At 34.3% G+C, this 19,162-nt stretch overlaps 1 protein-coding gene across 2 annotated transcripts in view; it reads left to right on the forward strand.

The window, feature by feature from the left end:
- Positions 1-10,874: 10,874 nt before the first annotated feature.
- Positions 10,875-19,162, forward strand: part of LRRTM4 (leucine rich repeat transmembrane neuronal 4) — an 849,971-nt gene continuing 841,683 nt past the window's right edge. The window contains exons 1-2 of one of the 2 annotated variants that reach the window (XM_030877699.2): positions 10,875-11,130; positions 13,382-14,928. In XM_030877699.2, the coding sequence (XP_030733559.1) occupies positions 11,124-11,130; positions 13,382-14,928 (1,554 nt within the window). In that variant the 5' untranslated portion in view covers positions 10,875-11,123. Of the gene's footprint in view, positions 11,551-13,381; positions 14,929-19,162 lie in introns of both variants that reach the window. The other variant, XM_060309259.1, reaches the window with a different exon arrangement.

Below are 19,162 nucleotides of genomic sequence, written 5' to 3' on the forward strand. Positions count from 1 at the left end.
TATATCTTCTTTGGAGAAATGTCTATTTAAGTCTTCTGCCCATTTTTTGATTGGATTGTTTGTTTTTTTGTTATTAAGCTGCATGAGCTGCTTATAAATTTTGGAGATTAATCCTTTGTCAGTTGCTTCATTTGTAAATATTTTCTCCCATTCTGAGGGTTGTCTTTTGGTCTTCTTTATGGTTTCCTTTGCTGCGCAAAAGCTTTGAAGTTTCATTAGGTCCCATTTGTTTACTTTTGTTTTTATTTCCATTTCTCTAGGAGGTGGGTCAAAAAGGACCTTGCTGTGATTTATGTCATAGAGTGTTCCATCATCAAAAAATCTAGAAACAATAAATGCTGGAGAGGTTGTGGAGAAAAGGGAACCCTCTTACACTGTTGGTGGGAATGTAAATTGATACAGCCACTGTGGAGAACAGTATGGAGGTTCCTTAAAAAGCTACAAATAGAACTACCATATGACCCAGCAATCCCACTACTGGGCATATACCCTGAGAAAACCATAATTCAAAAAGAGTCATGTACCAAAATATTCATTGCAGCTCTATTTACAATAGCCCAGAGATGGAAACAACCTAAGTGTCCATCATCGGATGAATCGATAAAGAAGATGTGGCACATATATACAATGGAATATTACTCAGCCATAAAAAGAGACGAAATTGAGCTATTTGTAATGAGGTGGATAGACCTAGAGTCTGTCATACAGAGTGAAGTAAGTCAGAAAGAGAGAGACAAATACCGTATGCTAACACATATATATGGAATTTAAGAAAAAAAAATGTCATGAAAAACCTAGGGGTGAAACAGGAATAAAGACACAGACTTACTAGAGAATGGACTTGAGGCTATGGGGAGGGGGAAGAGTAAACGGTGACAAAGCGATAAAGAGGCATGGACATATATACACTACCAAACGTAAGGTAGATAGCTAGTGGGAAGCAGCCGCATAGCACAGGGAGATCAGCTCGGGGCTTTGTGACCGCCTGGAGGGGTGGGATAGGGAGGGTGGGAGGGAGGGAGACGCAAGCGGGAAGAGATATGGGAATATATGTATATATATAACTGATTCATTTTGTTGTGAAGCTGAAACTAACATACCATTGTAAAGCAATTATACTCCAATAAAGATGTTAAAAAAAAAAAAACAAAAAACAAATGTATGATGGAAATTCCAGTTGCCCTTAGCCCACCAGCCTTCCATCAGTACGACCTCCATCACTCAGTTCAGTTTTTATGCGAATGATACCATTCTTTGAAGGACCTAGAAATATAGTCAGCCATTGTTCAACGTAGTTCGGTATTCTCCATCATCCTTTTGCAGGACATCTCAGCCCACACAAAAGTGTTATCAGAACGGAAATGCCCAGAGATTACAGCTCCCACACTCTTCTTGGCTCAGAGTGAGTTTGTTGCCTAATTTAGCTCTGCAGATTAGTCACTGTCTGTACAACTTTAGTTTAGAGTAAAAGTCAAACCTGGTTAGGACTAAGACTACTTCCAAGACTGTGGGGATTTACAGTTCCTGACATTCTCAAGAGCAACTGGTCTAGAACAGCTTGCAATGAGCCAGTCCAGAGGCTGAGGGTGTGGCTACAACTCTAAGGGTTACATAGATGTTAACTGTTGTTTTCATTATGGTGATTGCTATCAACTCTGATGTATGACTATGGAGTTTATCACAAGGTGATGAAGGCTGACTTTCTGTACCCCTCCTCTGTCAGCTGTACTTCAGTTGAACCCTAGGGTCACATATCTGAATGGATGGAACAAGGCATCTTTGGGGTTCCAGCCTCTGTGTTGAGGTATAGAGCATACTATGTCTCCCCAGCCCATTTGTCCTCTGAAACAAGCTCTTACATCTCTCATGTCTCATGTCTCTTTTTATCTCATGCTGAAGTTAGGTACTTACCTCCTCAGAGTGGGGAGTCTGTTTTGCTTCCACTATAATTGAAAAGCACAACCCCCTGAAATAAAACCTCTCTTTTAAATTTAAATTCAGTTCATGATTCCCTGGAAATATGCTTTAGCTAGCCTGTAGAAGTTTCCAAGTCCACATGTTTTAACCTATTAATACCTATTCATTTTTGCCATTACCTGTATTAAATATATTAAAATTTATAAGACTATATACAGATGTGAAAACCAAGGTCTTGAGTTTTTAAATAACTAGGCCAAAGTCATATTTTCGTAACTGGTATCTGGATAACACCAGAACCCTAGACTCCTGCCAAACTGTGGCAGACCCTTGCATTTTCCTCTGTTAATTTCTAGAGACATTCGGTTTCTTTTGGAGTTTTTCATTACTGCAATGGCCAATTATAAATAGGATGTGAGAATTTTCTATTGGAAAATTGTTTTAAATACAACTGTATTTTCATGGGCAGTAATTTGAAAGTAAAAACATGCAAAAAACAGTGTGTCTGTGTGTGTGTGTGCATACTCACATATATATGAGAAATCAGTGTTCCTAGTACAGAGTATTTTCTGAGGGACATGTGTTTCAGAGTACTATTTAGATACTTTTTCTTTACATTCTAATTATGTGTTAATCATTAAACCCAGAGGGTATAGGAATTGCAGTGATAAACATCTTAGTTCCTGACGCCTCCTTACTTATACACTTACAGAATGGAGAGAAATCTATTCTAAGCTGCTAAAGCATGTTCATTCTGTTCTATTGCTATTGTCACTATTAATTTCATGACTCCTGCTTTAGATGAGAGTGTCTCAGGGTCATTTGGGGACCTTGTAGCATAAACATATATCTTGCTTCCCTGAATAAATGCAATAATAACTCTGAACTTGCTGCAAACTGTTACATATAAACTCAACTTTTACATTTTTTCTCCCAATTGGGCTCTATACGCTACAAATAAAGAGAATTTACATTTGGGATATACTTAAGACATTTTTTTCAGTTTCAAGATTTTCTTTGTTTAGAAATAAAGGGTTAACTTGTGAAGTCATAAATTGATTTATAAAAGACTTTTATCTGGGCAGGTGGCAGTTTAAGATCTTATCTAATTAACTAAAAAGTTATTCTCAGACATTTTCTTTTTATTTTATGTAATACATGATATGGATGGAGGACATTTTAGGGGCTGTAGAATAGTCCAGGGTAGATCTAATGTTGTCAGAGTTTGCAAGGAAGCAAGATGACCAAATATTCCCTTGAATTTTCCTAATATTTATAACCTATTATTTGTTTGCTTTAATATAGTTATTATGTAATTAATCAGAGACTGTTAACACCTAAAGCAATCTGATGCCTCCCCTTAGAGTTGATGGGGAAAAAAATATTTAGCGAAATTTTAATACTACTAAGGTTACTATGCTGGTTTATAGTTTAATCTGGACGATAACAGAGGCCCCCTTGGTGTTATTGCCAGTGCAATAAGATATGTTTGAGTGAAGACTTGAGCAGGTCTATTAATGTACTGGCAATGACAGTCAATAAAAAAAGAAGTACAAAGCCTATTTTCTCTTTCAAGAAAATAGTTGATAGTGAAAAATACAAAATATATACACACAGGCTTAGTTGAATATCATTAAATCTATCAGGGAAAACACTGAACATGCATTAATTAAATACAAATATATTGCTATACCTATCAATATATGGATAATGATATGGAGATATATACACTTAATACTCAAAACATCTTTAGCAATTATATACTATTATCCTATTATTTCCATTTTACAGATAAGGGACTAGAGTAGGACTGCTTAACTTACTGATACTTTAACTTATTTTTTTTTTTTAATCCAGCTACACAGAATTCTTTTTTTGCTCACTGAAACAGTACATACTCAAAAAGTACTCAATACGTAGAGAAACAGCTAATAGTGCTGCGTTGAAATGCAAATCCTTTTTACTTCAATAATCATGTTCTTGCTAATACACTGTTTTGCTTTCATTTGAAAAAACATACCAGTGTGGCAGAAACAAAAATAATATTGATTGGTGGTGTCTTTTAAAGCTTCATGAAGTAATTGATATAAAATATCTGGATGAGCTATTTCATTCAAAAGTGTCTGTATAGTACTTCACAGAGGACCATACACAAATATGAGCACACTGACTTGATGACAATGAATATAACTGTCTCATGCATGATTATAAAAATTTGTTTATGGAAGATATGATAAAACACACTTTGTAGAAGGCCAAAACCAAATCAACAACAGCGATATGATGAAAATTACCAAAATTTAGTTGCTAGGTATGTCAGGACAATGTGCAGAAAATAATAAACACTAGTACTTAATATAATTTTTACCAGCTATATAGGCATGAATTCTACTGGAAATATTACAGCAGAACTAAACATTTTATAGGTCTTTAAATGTTTTGCTATCATTATTTACTTAACTTTCAAAATATCTCTACTTTCCAAATTTATGTTATCATCCCCTTCCTTATAGAAGATAAACATGAGATACAAAGGGTAAAGAGATTTATCAGCATGGTTCAGATACAAAACGTTGTTAGATTGTAAAATACCTACTATAATCAGTCAGTATCCTGCAATGGATGTCTGATTGGATGTGATTTTGTAGTCAGGAAAGACAGTTTAAAATCATTTACAAAGTATCCCAGATCTTTCAATAATAAAGTCAGAAATTTGACTGACACCTGAAATTAACTTGTCATAATTTAGGGTGAAATCAACACCCATCTGGAGCCATCTTCTATCCTTCTGATTCATATATATTGCAGGAAGAGAATTATAGCCATAGAGAAATTATCAAAAAGTTATAAATTCATCAATTCTTTTTTTTTCTGTGTTACCTTCACTCTTTTGGGGGTATTAGAGTAGATTTTTTTGCATGGTTGTAATCAGTAAGATGAATACCATTTCACTTTAATCATAAAAATTACTTTCATATTTATTGGGTACAAATATTTTATTGATTAATGTGTCATGTTCAATAAAATATTATCTTTTTTAGGTTTATTTTGTGACTTTTTTCATTTTCTTTCTAATAATATTGCAATGCATATGTTTGAATATTGTATTCTATTATTTTAAGACATCTTAGAATGGAAGCATTAGGTTAAAGGCTAGTAACTTTTGTTTCCATGGATCTTGATACTGCTAAGTATATGAAAAAATAATTATTCCAATTTATACTATAGATACAGGTTTTACAACATACATAAAAACATGTGCAAATATAATTTAAAATATAATATCTGATAGTCTGTATGTGGCTTAACTTGTATTTCTTTTCCTAGTAGGGATATATATTTTATACATTTTCCCATCTGACTTTCTGAATTTCTGATATCTTGTTACCCCATCTATAGTGTAAGCAGTTTAAATATCCTATGGAAACAAAGTCTTGATGTATTGTTTTCATTTTCTTAAAATTTTCATTGAAGCTAAGTTTTGCATTTTCACACAAGAATTTGTCAGCTCTTTTGGTGTGGTTTCTTATATCACCTCAAATTGTATAAAAACAACAGACTTTGGAGATAAACAATAATAATTAATTGAGCCAAAGTTACACCTTGGTAATGGAACTTCCAATGAATGTTGCCACTACTCCTATAACAGACAAAATGCTCGTGTTATGTAAAAAACACAATGTCATAGCACCTGCACTGAGTTCTGTTCAAAGCTCTAATGTTAACTATTTATGAAATTTTGAAAAGGCTACTAAGCTTATCTTAACTTTAGTTTATATATTTGTATGTTCATGTCAATGTTGTCTAAACCATATACAGAGAAGTCAATTAAGTACAATATCAGTATATTATATAGCAAAAATTAAAAAAAATAAAATATATCAGAGAAATATTGCTTCATGAAAGGTATTTTTAATTCAGTAAAATATATTATTTTCTATGGATGATGGTGAAAAAAAATATACATATATATTTGAAAGTCCCTAAACTAAATTTCCCATTCTATTGTGTTATCTAGTTCTCTATGTAATCTTCCATTCTGTTCTGCCCAATTTCCATTTAAATATATCTATAGAGTTACTAATTTCAATAACTTCCATTCTGTTTTTAGTTTTATAATTTTGATTTGATTCTCGTTTACAAGTTTCATTGAGCTACTGAAATCCCCCATCTTGTGATCTATTTTTTTAAGATAGTAACAACAATTATTTTTAAGTCTGTGTCTGATAACTCTACTGTTGAATTATCTGTGAGTCTATTTCTATTGTCTGCTTGTTTTTTCCTATTATTTAGTCAAACAAAGACAAGCATTTACCTCTTCCCAAACTATTTTCTTATTGTTTTCTATGTTGTGTTCTTCTCTGTTGTCCTTAATTTTTGCCTAGTTCACTCCTCTCATTCATTTAGTCTAAACTATGATAATTTATTTATCCCACAAATGAATAAGAGTATTTTACTTGAAAGCCCATAAAAGATTATTTTTAAAGATTCCTTTCCCAATTCTCTAATGCAAACTATCACCCATTATTCTGCTTCATAACATACTTTATAATTTACTAACATTTATCATAATCTATAAATTATATTCTCATTTTAATTTTTATTGGCTTAATGTCCAATTGCCACACGTTTTATCATGCTTTACATTATCATGTTTTACATTATCATTATCTACTCATTAATATCCTATCATAGATTATCAATATATTTTTCTCTTTTGATATGTTAGTTCACTGGTTAATAAAATAAGACAGAAATAGTCCATTTTTATGTATCTGTATTTTAGTACAATTTTTTCTGTGTCTATATTAATAATGTGAATATTATCATGATTTACACACTGAGATTAAAGGCTTTAAGTATGGACCTTAAGATTCCTAAATTCAGCCGAACACATATAATAAGATGTTATTTTTCTTTAAAATTTTAACAAGTAAGTAATTATCACTACTATCAGAAATGAGGTACTATTAAATTACAATGAGTAAACTGAAAAAGAAGAAGAGGTCATTCATTTTGAAAAAGGTGATTCAATGTTCCTCTTCAGGTTGAAACTGAATTATGTACATAATTAAAATGTGTCTTGATGAGTAAATTATTTCTAAACATTTTCAATGTGTGTCTCTGTGTGTGTGTGTGTGTGTGTGTGTGTGTGTGTGTGTGTGTCGGGGGGGACATGTGTCCAACATGAATACATCTGATACATTAATGAGTAAGACAAAAGTGAAATAATATAGACATATGTTGGCATTTTGCTTGGCAATGGCATGAGTGATTTCTTTGCTCAATCAGCTAATAGTTTTCAAATACTGGAAGGATATATCTCAATTTTTGTGCTATTTGTAATTAAATAGCTACAGATACAGTGTACTTTTAAGATTAATCTGTAATACTAATATTTCCTCCATCGATTTCTTAATACTAGACACTCAACAAAACAATAGATCATGCCTTAAATTTTAGCTTTTGTGGATTTCCTTTGTGTAAATACTCCTACCATGGTCGATTTAAAATTATCAAAGGGAGGTTAGTGAATTCTCTTTGAGGTAAGAAAAATTCCTATTACATCCTTAGTTCATAATGTCTCAATTTAGTAAGTGAAAATATTGTCCATCATATTAATTAATACCTCTTATTTCATATAAAGCTTAAGCATTCTCCCCCTGTTCCCCTGGAGGACCAGTTGCAGATGGGCCATCTGCTACCTAGGAAAAATGAGGACGTGAAGTCAGCTTCTCTCATTCTTGCTCACCTCCTCCCACACTTACTTATTGCTGTTTCTGACCTTCCCAGGAAACTTTTTGGTTGACTGGTACAATTGTAAAAAGGTTTTTTTTGATCTCTGGGCCTAGCAGAAGTCAAAAATATTTATCTTTCTCACGGACACATTGATAGATCCTTAATAACCTCATTAAGAGGCTATTATTCCCATGACAAGGATGACACATTTTTTTCTTCATATGTCTGGTACCATTCCAAACTTGATTGGTTTCTATTTGTTTTTTGTTTATCTGTGTGTTGTTTGGATAATGCACTTACACAGATTCATTCTGTTGTGGGTATCACCAGGATTTAAAATGGCTTGAACTTTCCCCCTCTCTCTCTCTGTCTCATAACCCACCTCTCTTTCATGGAAAACACCTGTACATATTTTTATCTAGACAAAATCTGAAAGTGAAAGCCAATCCCAACACTAAATTAACTCTTCTTTGCTCTGGCAAACCCATTTTTTATCTTCTGGATTTCTCAGACAGGAGCCAGATTCCATTCTATAGTTCTGGGCTCACTGTGGGAAAGACATATCAAGCTCTTCAAGTTGCCTGAAGAAGCCCCTTGCACTACAATTAAGCTGAGGAGCTGACATGCCCTCCACCTTCTTTTGGGTGAGGGGATGTGTGTGTGTGTGTTTATGTGTGTGTGTCTTATGCATATGCACATGTGGTAATACAGGGACAGCTCTTTCCAAAGAAATCCTCCACACAATATCCTTTGTTACTCTCAGCTCTCTCTACCCTTTAATGTCCTTATAGTGTGTTCAGGAGAACTGTAACTGATTTTTGACAAGATTCTTTATAAATTCTGTGTATGGTCTAGTATTTCCTTTGGAATACACATATATTAGATCTTAGTACTTCAAACAAAATTTGAATTTTAGCTGGTTATTACGCCATAAATGTGGGTAACACCATGAGATTTTTCCAATCTACTATCAAAACTGTTCTCATGTCTTTCATTCAAACATACACATACATATATAAACATCTCAGGTACCACATATTCATTATATTAAAAAAAAAGAAGCTACAAATAAATGAAAAAATCATAAACAATGAAATGAAGTACACCCAAAATTAATTTCCCAGGAAAATCTGCTTTATTTTGTGCCCATGCACATAAAAATATGTACAGATATAGACTCCCTATAATTATTAGTACCTGTGTTCTCCGCCCCTCCTATTCTTGTTTTATACATTGTGCTCCTCATTCCCTCTCAGCAAATACAAACCATTTTAATTTCAATGGCAGTATGTGTTCTAGTTCATGAATATATTAACTTTCCTGAACCAATCCTCTATCATTGAATATTCAGGTGGGGTTTTTATTTCTATGTAAACCACAATACTATAAACAAATTATATGTGTATCATTTATGTTAGTTTCCTTAGAAAGGTATATACTTTTCATTAATCTCTTTTGGTGTTCATTTGCATTTAATAAGTATTAAGCCTTAAACCAAAGGTATACTTTCTAAAGTAGAAATTTAGGTATCAGTTAATGAGAAAAGGATTTATTTGTTCCTTGAGAAATCCTTGTAATTAAGCAATTGCCTGATATTGCTTACTTATAAATCTGAATTAAATAATATATATTATTCATATGATAACCCCCCTTACTTATTAATATTTTGGTAGACAATCTGAAATCAATGACTATTTCTAAAAATATCCATTTCCAATGATCCACAGTAATCCTACATGCTTATGTAAAATTCAGTTATGCTTCCAACACCTGCTAAATTAGGTTAGAACACTTATCTAGCAGTCTCTCTCTGTATTGTATTGGGTCATTATTCTAGATTGTTCCAAAAAATTATCTCCCAGAAGATTATGGAATAAATAAGAAAAGAAACAAAATGGAGGTAATGAGTTATACAATTATTTTAAAAGTTTAGTACAAGTTAAGGAAAGTGTGTCATTTAAAAAAAATACATATTTTGGGTATTATATCATTTTATCCCTTCTAATTCTGAGGATATTCTGCAAAAATTAGAGAAATACAACAATGATGTAGAACTCACATGCTTTTGTTTTTCTGGAATTGCCCATTATGATAACTGACTTGCATAGGAAAAACCTTGCATTAAAATGTAAATGAGGGCTTCCCTGGTGGTGCACTGGTTGGGCGTCCGCCTGCCTTCCAATGCAGGGGACACGGGTTCATGCCCTGGTCTGGGAAGGTCCCACATGCCGCGGAGCGGCTGGGCCCCTGAGCCTTGGCTGCTGAGCCTGCGTGTCCGGAGCCTGTGCTCCGAGCGGGAGAGGCCAAAGCAGTGAGAGGCCCGCGTACAGCAAAAAAAAAAAAAAAAGTAAATGAGTTTTAAAGACAGTGATTGCAATAAGGATGTGAAGCAGGAATTCTCTTACCTAACATTGTCTCTCTTAGTTACATGCACATTTGGTAGTATAGTATTTAAAGATGACTGTTTTAGGCCATAAATGTGCACTTTTGAAAGTAGTGATCTAGACTCCTCAATAAATGTGCAAAACTGCAGAATATATTTTATTATCAAAAGTTGGGAATTTAAAAGTTAGACCTAAATTTTTTTAATGTAACTATCTTTAAACGTGATATTTTTCCTTGAGTATGACTTTATTCTCAAGGGAAAGGCCTCTATTAATTCCTGGCTAATGCATTAGAATTCTGCATATATGGCTAATGAGGTTCAGTTTGGGCTGTTTATACCTGTTGAGCACTCTGTCCATATGACCCATCAAGAGAGTAATGGAAATATGGACATTGAACAGGCTGAATTAAGTTATTGAATGAAAATAAACATAATTCTACTAAAAAAGACTGTTTCTCTTTTTGGTTTGCTTAAAACTCTGTAAATAGAACAAAACAACATCAACAAAAATAAAACTGAAATTATTTCTGTTGTTAAAAAACATATATCCCCTGTGATATATGTAGAAAAAAATCAGGTCAAGGAAACTTTAAAAACTACTAATTGAATAATATTTAGAGATGCAGTATTTTACTTAATATTTGAAATCACTGAATGGAACTCTTTGGCATAAACCTTTCATAACATATATTATCGGAGAAAAAAAGTGATCCTGTGCCTTTAATTTCCCTTTCTGAGAGAGGGAAGGCTGCACACCACTGACAGGCTCACTTGTTCCTGTCTTTAATGTGCAATCTGTTTTCTCCAGCGGAGGGCACTCAGTGTATCACAAACTCAAGCATTAGCACCAACAAGCTCTGAGCAACATCAGTCTCTGGAAAGCCTTCTGAATTAGACAAGGCCTGCCTCTCAGCACAGCTACAAAACACTTTAAACCTGACCAGCTAAATGGATAAACCTAGCCTGCATAGCTTTTAAACTGGGGTCTCATACAGCACAGGAGGCCTACTTGCTTGAAGAACTGAAAATCCAGAGGATGATTTGCTTTATCTGGGAATGGCAAAAGCCAGAACAATAAGGAATGCCAGGTATTCTGAAGATTTTCTTTTTCTTTTTCTTTTTTTTCCTCTCTTTTTACAGAGAAGTTGGTTACCTTCGAGATGGGCTGTAGCTCTTTTGCACAGATTGCCAATTACTGCTGATGGGTCTCTGGTGAATTACACAATGATGCTCAGAGCCTAGAGGCCCTCCCCCACCCCCCAACTGCTTCCTTCTCCCTGCCCCCCATCCCACTACGTGCTGATTTTTTTTTTTCCTATATGTATATATATATTTTTTGTCTGTCCCCTCTGGGGAAGTTTGTATGGGGCTACTAGCTGACATGTGGGATCAGAATGGTGTGAATGACAGCCGCACTGTATCATGAAGGTGGTGGTGGTTTCAACACGTGAGACCAAACAAGAAGAAAGCTGAGAGAGGGGGGAACCGTTTTGGATGACAAAGGATGGGTAAGTGAACTTTTGTTGTTTCCTTCTTAGTAAAGCTGATCCTCTTGGCTTCGTATTCTCAGTCGTGGCATTAGCTGATAAAAGACGGGAAAACAGGCAAAAAGCGGCAGCCTCGGAGTTTGCCAGTTGACTCACTATAGTTGCTATTATATTTTTAGATCATTTTCCTTTTTCTCGTTTTTTTAAACTGTAAATGCATAACATGGACTTAAACAGACTGGAGAAATATTTTTCAGACTGTCTCTTCCGAATGCGTATCCTGGCTTGGGAATTGAGCGTGAGATAAATGTTATGTTTCCTTCTATTTCTTGATAATATTAACCATGCTTGTATTTCTGGTTGCTGTCAGGAAGATTGTTAACACTTTACTGCGTGTGTGTAGGGGTGGGGTCATTACTTTATCAGAGGTCACACAAGGGCTTGTTTTATCTTTGAAGATGTACCCTGAACACAGCTTCCAAATTTCCAGCAGTCATTTGCCAGTTTTATTTTTTCAAGTGTGACTGGCTCCCCCCCCCCACCCCTTTTTCCTGTCTGGGAGAGCTGGAATGTATTTCAATGAGTCTGTAGCTGGCAAGAGGACAGAGAGCAAGATCGGGTTTCAAATTTAAAAAAGAAAAAAAAAACTCTTAACAGTAAAAGAAGTTTTTTTTTGTTTGTTTGTTTTGTTTTTTAAATTAGGGATTTGGCTGATTGCCTCTTGGTTAAAAACGTGAATATTTAAGATTAATAAAGAAACTGCAGCACAAGGTACTTTTTTTTCCCCTCACCGCTAAGAAATGATAAATCTACTGTTGATAGAGGAAAGAAGTCCTTTAACATGCTATGACTTGGAAATGCAGCATAAGTGCCAATAGATTGCAACTTTGCAGGTTTTCTGAAGTTAATGGAGGTTGGGGAGAAAAAAAAGTCGTGAGAAATTTGAACAGGTTGGGATGGGGGAAATAATAGTCTGCTGTTTCTCTGCTTGTTTATCCTCCAAATTGCAAAACCAACTGTGTTAAATATATCAGAAAAAAACTAGTGCTACCCAAGATTATTTTGTATTTTATGCAAATATTTAATAAGAATTTGATAGTCATAGCTTTGGAGTGTTCTGTGTTATTAGTAGTTAGGACACTGAGCCTGTGATCACTGAGCAGGAGAGCCTCAGTAGGAATCTCTTCCTGAACGTTGAGAGCATATATGCTTATTAACACATTGAGAGTACCTCCTGCTGTTACTAGTCTTCATACCATGCTTCACTGGCTGTTTATACTGGTCCCAGGGACATTTTTTCAGAGCTCCTATATGGTTATCTCATTATGCAATAAGGATGCAATTTCAAGCAAGGAGAACTTGGGTTACCTTGACAGTTTACTGAAGCTCCTTTGCCAAATCACAGCCTCTTTACTCAACTAAGAAAGATGTACAAGTACAGGGCTTACTAAGATACATTTTTCCCATTACCAGAAGACTTAGTACTCTTCCTTTTAGTACTGGTGTTCAGTAGAGTGACTAGTCAAACACTGATGTTATTAAATGTCGCCATTATGTGATACGATAGGCTCGGTGTTTTTCAGTGTTTGATGCACGTATGAACTCCTGAAACTCAGGAAGCTGTGCTTAGTTCTATGACACTGTGGCGATTTGGAAACCAAGGAAGAAAACATGAAACCTAAATAGCAAACATGCAACACTGAAGAAAATAAAGCTTTAAGTGTCAAATACATTGTTCTTAAATCAACTGTCCCATTACTACACTAGATGAAATGCCCCTGATATTGGTAAGCTGGTGGTGATTTACATTAATAGCTTTACAATGTGCATTTGTCTTCTTTTAATATTGTAGGTTTCCATTTAATTACGCAGCTGAGAGGCATGCGTGTAGTGCTAGTGCTACTTCCTACACTGCTGCTTGTTATGCTCACGGGGGCTCAGAAAGCTTGCCCAAAGAACTGCAGATGTGATGGCAAAATTGTGTACTGTGAGTCTCATGCTTTCACAGATATCCCTGAGAACATTTCTGGAGGATCACAAGGCTTATCATTAAGGTTCAACAGCATTCAGAAACTCAAATCCAATCAGTTTGCCAGCCTTAACCAGCTTATATGGCTTTATCTTGACCATAATTACATTAGCTCAGTGGATGAAGATGCATTTCAAGGGATCCGTAGACTGAAAGAATTAATTCTAAGCTCCAACAAAATTACCTATCTGCACAATAAAACATTTCACCCGGTTCCCAATCTCCGCAGTCTGGACCTCTCCTACAATAAGCTTCAGACATTGCAATCTGAACAATTTAAAGGCCTTCGGAAACTCATCATTTTGCACTTGAGATCTAACTCGTTAAAGACAGTGCCCATCAGAGTTTTTCAAGACTGTCGAAATCTCGACTTTCTGGATTTGGGTTATAATCGTCTTCGAAGCTTGTCCAGAAATGCTTTTGCTGGCCTGTTGAAGTTAAAAGAGCTCCACTTGGAGCACAATCAGTTTTCCAAGATCAACTTTGCTCATTTTCCACGTCTCTTCAACCTCCGCTCAATTTACTTACAATGGAACAGGATTCGCTCCATTAGCCAAGGCTTGACATGGACTTGGAGTTCCTTACACAACTTGGATTTATCAGGGAATGATATCCAAGGAATTGAGCCAGGCACATTTAAATGTTTGCCCAATTTGCAAAAATTGAATTTGGATTCCAACAAGCTTACCAACATCTCACAGGAAACTGTCAATGCGTGGATATCATTAATATCCATCACTTTGTCTGGGAATATGTGGGAATGCAGTCGGAGCATTTGTCCTCTATTTTATTGGCTTAAGAATTTTAAAGGAAATAAGGAAAGCACCATGATATGTGCAGGACCTAAGCATATCCAAGGTGAAAAGGTTAGTGATGCAGTGGAAACATATAATATTTGTTCTGAAGTCCAGGTGGTCAACACAGAAAAATCACAGCTTGTGCCCCAAACTCCCCAGAAGCCTTTAATTATCCCTAAACCGACAACCTCAAAATCTGACCCCAGCCAGTCCACTCTTGAAACACCAAGCCCTTCCCCAGGGTTTCAGATTCCTGGCACAGAGCAAGAGTATGAGCATGTTTCATTTCACAAAATTATTGCAGGGAGCGTGGCTCTCTTTCTTTCGGTGGCCATGATCCTCTTGGTAATCTATGTGTCTTGGAAACGCTACCCAGCCAGCATGAAACAACTTCAGCAACATTCTATTATGAAGAGGCGGCGGAAAAATACCAGAGAGTCTGAAAGACAAATGAATTCCCCTTTACAGGAGTATTATGTGGACTACAAGCCTACAAACTCTGAGACCATGGATATATCGGTAAATGGATCTGGGCCCTGCACATATACCATCTCTGGCTCCAGGGAATGTGAGGTATGAACCATGATCCTCCTAAAAGCGTTTCTACTGTGGGAAAGGAGAGGTAAATGTTTGAAGCTCTAGAGGTATCTCTAATCACTAGAAAGAGTAATGACCCTTTTGCTTTTGGGTTTTGCTCAGTGTGAAAGGTTACTTAATTAAATTACAACCACCAGGAAATTGACTGCTTTTTTTTTTTTTCCTTAAATGGTTGAAACTTGAAGGAAGTTCATTCAAGGATGATATTAAGTTGGAATAAAGCACTATGTTAAAACATCTGTTTTTCAACAGTTTGTATACAGGGGTTGGACTTACAAACACACATACACACAAAACTCTTTTCATCCTAAAATTTATGTCTGGTTCTTGTTGTTTGACTTTTGTAATCAAGTAAAGAAGGAGGGGCCAGCTTAATTTAAAAACAAAGTGACTTTACCAAAATTCCAGGAGGTAATGAAGATTTAAACCAAAGAGCAATTTACCCAAGGGTTGATTTTGTTGTACATTTTTTAGTTTTAATTAAAGCATGCAGCAGGGATCTCATAGGGATAACTGTTTCTGTGTTACTTGCCATTTAGTTATTATACCAGCATAGAGAATGTCAGGCCTATTGTGTAATTGTATTAAGGCGTTTAAAGATGTGTTTTTTTCCTCCATTCCTTCCTTCCTACCTTCCTGCCTTCCTTCCCTTATTTCTCCCTTCCTTTCTTTCTTTTCTTCCTTCCTCCTTTACTTTCCTTTTTACTTTTTGTTTTTTTATTACTGGACATAGATCACTTTTCAAAAGTTTTCTTAAGTGCTGGCTTTATGTATGTAATCAGAATGAAACTTAAATTCTACATTTTGGCTTTGTCCCTGGTAACTAAAATCAGGTCATGATGTTGTGGATGATTTAGCAATAACATAATGACAAACATAACAGGGACTGTTTGTCAGTGTTGCTGTCATCCCCAAAGACATAATGTGTATTCTTGTTAAACTAATCCAAAACTAAATGATGCAAATAGTTATAAATAAAAAGAGAGAGATTTGGGTTCTGAGTATTTTCCCTTTCTGTAACAATCACCTCAAATGAAGGCATTTCATGTTATACTATTTTCATTTTCATGAGAATAAGTTTGGATCAGTGTCTGATTATTTAATTTTAAAGGTCATATATAGGAATGTGTTTATGAGTAGGAAAATGGTCACAGATTTCCAACTTGTTAATAAGTAATACTGGATGCAAATTATTCTTTACTTGGTAAAGTTGATCAAAAAGTGCAAAGACTGTGACTGCCTAGGCCTTGTTACAAGAATAAATTAGTAAAGAGAGGTAAAGTTCTGGCTCTGCGTCATCTTAGTATCCAATTTTACATGACTGCTTTTTCGAAAGAAAGTTTTAATGACAATTTAAAGACTTTGCCCTTTTTAATACTAGTTATAAGAGTTGAAAAATATAAATTGCTCTTTGATAATATATTCCCAAATCTTTCCATAATCCTAAACGCAGATGCTAATGAAAATGTTTTCAGACAAAGCACTGAGTCTGAAGTAATCTCCAGCTCAGTGTAATTTGGAATATGGAGCCATTCTTCGCAGAGTTCATTTTCTCCTCTTTTTTTTTGATTGAAAATAAGAAAAGTAATCCCAGACAAATTCCTGAAAGAAAGCTGTATGAATAATTGCCCTTAAAAATTAAAGAGAATAAAAAAATTTATATAAAAGTCTAACAAGGATTGATGTTTCTATTGCAGGCTGACATTTATATAATATTTGTGAATATTAGTAAAACAAGTTCATCCTGCTTTATTCTAGATTTGTCTTCTATTTTGAGATCTTCTTAAAAACTAGTAATATAAAAAGAAAAGGAAAATCCAGTCCCATTCATTCATTTTCTCTTAACGTTTATATTAGAATGGTGATTTTTATTTGTAAGAATCACCAAGAAATATTCTTAAAGAGCTAGCACTTCAGAACAAGTGGTTCTAAAACTTTTCCAGAGATCTTAAATTCCAGAGATTATCCTTTAAAGACCATAGGCATTACCATGATAGAAACAAAATAAAAACATATTTCATTCTGTAAAAAAGTGTTTAAAAATACATTTTGATATTATATGTGTTCTGTAGAGTGATGTTTATGGTCCTGAAATTGCAGTGACATTGTTGGGGTTGGGTGTGGTGTTACAGCATTAAGTAATGAAAAAATTAATTAAATGTTATAATGAAGCTGTTGAGTTGAAATGGTAGCCCTACTGAAGTAGTCAAACTCTCCATGCCCTAAAAAGTAGAAAATGGTTGGCTATACATCTGAGATCATTAACTCCACTTCTGAGTGCTCGGGGTCCAATAAAGCTGTGGGTTAAATGAATATTAACTTGTTTTGAAACACAAATACACAGAAACAAAGTGTAGCTGCCACTCCTCCTTTTTGTCAATGTAATCAGTGTTCAGTGTATTACAGTTACAGATAGAAGTAAGAAATAAGGGAAAGTAGATTCTTAGAAATTGTTATGAAAACAATAATTTTCCCTTACTTCTTTGTCACCCCAGAGTCAAATTTCTCTTGTTGAGAAAACTTCTCTACAAAATGAAGCCAAAAGAGAGAATCGATTTGCCCAAGTTTATGACTTTTTAGGACAGTGGAGGTATGCAGAGTTTAGGTCTGGTGGTGTTTTGAGAAACCTCACGTATCAATAGCTTAGAAAAATAGTGAACCATTAATATATTTATAATACATTTTTGTGAGGTAGGTTTTTTATTCAAAACATCCAACTCTACCCAATAAAGCCATAAATATTTAACTAGAAAACTTAGCACCAAATGCTAATTTTCTAAGATAGTGCCTTGAAAAAAATTACATTAAATTGAAAATTTCACTTATATTGTTGATGTTACCTTCAATTATCATAATCTAAATATAGTTAAAATATTCATTTTGTCTATTTCCTTTGAGAAGAAAATAAAAATATTAACAGTCTTCCTTAGAATAATGTCTGTGAGCCACCACACACATCTAGCATGCAATTTATAAAGTAAATAATTTTGGCTCTGATCTTTATAAATTTAAAATTTTAAAGTTCCAAGTGCACATTATATGATAATAATCTGAAGGAGAATATCATAATAATTTAGGCAGTAAAACTTTCTTATATCTATAAAAGAGGGATAGAGTAGATAGCTATGAATAATTAATATGATATATGGCACAACTCCAATAGATAGATACATTTCAGTCATACTTTGAGTGGATCAGTGTGCTTGGTTGAACTGAATCATTTAATTTGTTCTCAATATGTGCTCAGAGAAGAGAACTTAAAACCAAAAGGATACAGCTTTGTCTAAAACTTAGTGCCACTGACAGAGAAAATTGCAAATACTTACTTTTGAAAATAGCTTGTGAAACTTTGGATAGCTTTAGCTCATAAAAAATTATAAGAATTATAAAGTTACTTCATTTTGCATAACAAATTTTTACTTAAAGATTATACAAAACAAAATTTTGAATACCTGGTTCTTCTAGGATATGTTTTATCAGCTGAAAATAGCAAGGACTTTTATAAAATTAGTAATTGTGAATATAAGCCAGGAGAGTTTGCCTTTTGAATTAAAAAAAATTGAAATTGGTAAAACCTTAACATGAATGAAAGTGGTCTCTAAAAAGATCCTGGGTTCAGAGTGTTTTAAAGAAGAAGTAATTAAAATATAAAGTTTAATGATCCCATAATGCTAATAGTGCTGTCATTAGGGAAATGGGAATATAGGTGACCCTAAGGTACATATTTTTCAAATATTTAGTATTTTGGTTACACTCTTCAAAGTCAAGTAAAATAAAAATAAATTGGTTGTCATTTAGGGCTTATATTATTTCTTTCACTGCTGTGCAGTGGGTGGTATAGACCATTTCTAACAACTTATATTTATTGAAGGTATTAGGTCATATCCAAACTACTGATTTAAAGGGGAATATTAACTTCTTTCTACACTGTAGAAATTGACATTTTGAAGTATACTGAATGAATTTCCAATAACTAAAAATCATAATATACTCAAAGAGGATTCTAAGTGAAGCAGGCCCAGTATCACTGAGTTTAATACACTTTACTAATATAAAGCTGTAGAAAACAAAGTTAATTTTGGTGGCTGACTACTACTGTGTCATATTAAAATGTTACAAAATTGAAACTATACTTTGTGTATTTAAAGGAAGTCTATTTATGCTTGTGTGTGTGTGTGTGTGTGTGTACGTATATGTGTGTGTTTGTATT

The sequence above is a fragment of the Globicephala melas genome, chromosome 12, assembly GCF_963455315.2.
Source record: "Globicephala melas chromosome 12, mGloMel1.2, whole genome shotgun sequence".
NCBI classification, from domain to species: Eukaryota; Metazoa; Chordata; class Mammalia; order Artiodactyla; family Delphinidae; genus Globicephala; species Globicephala melas.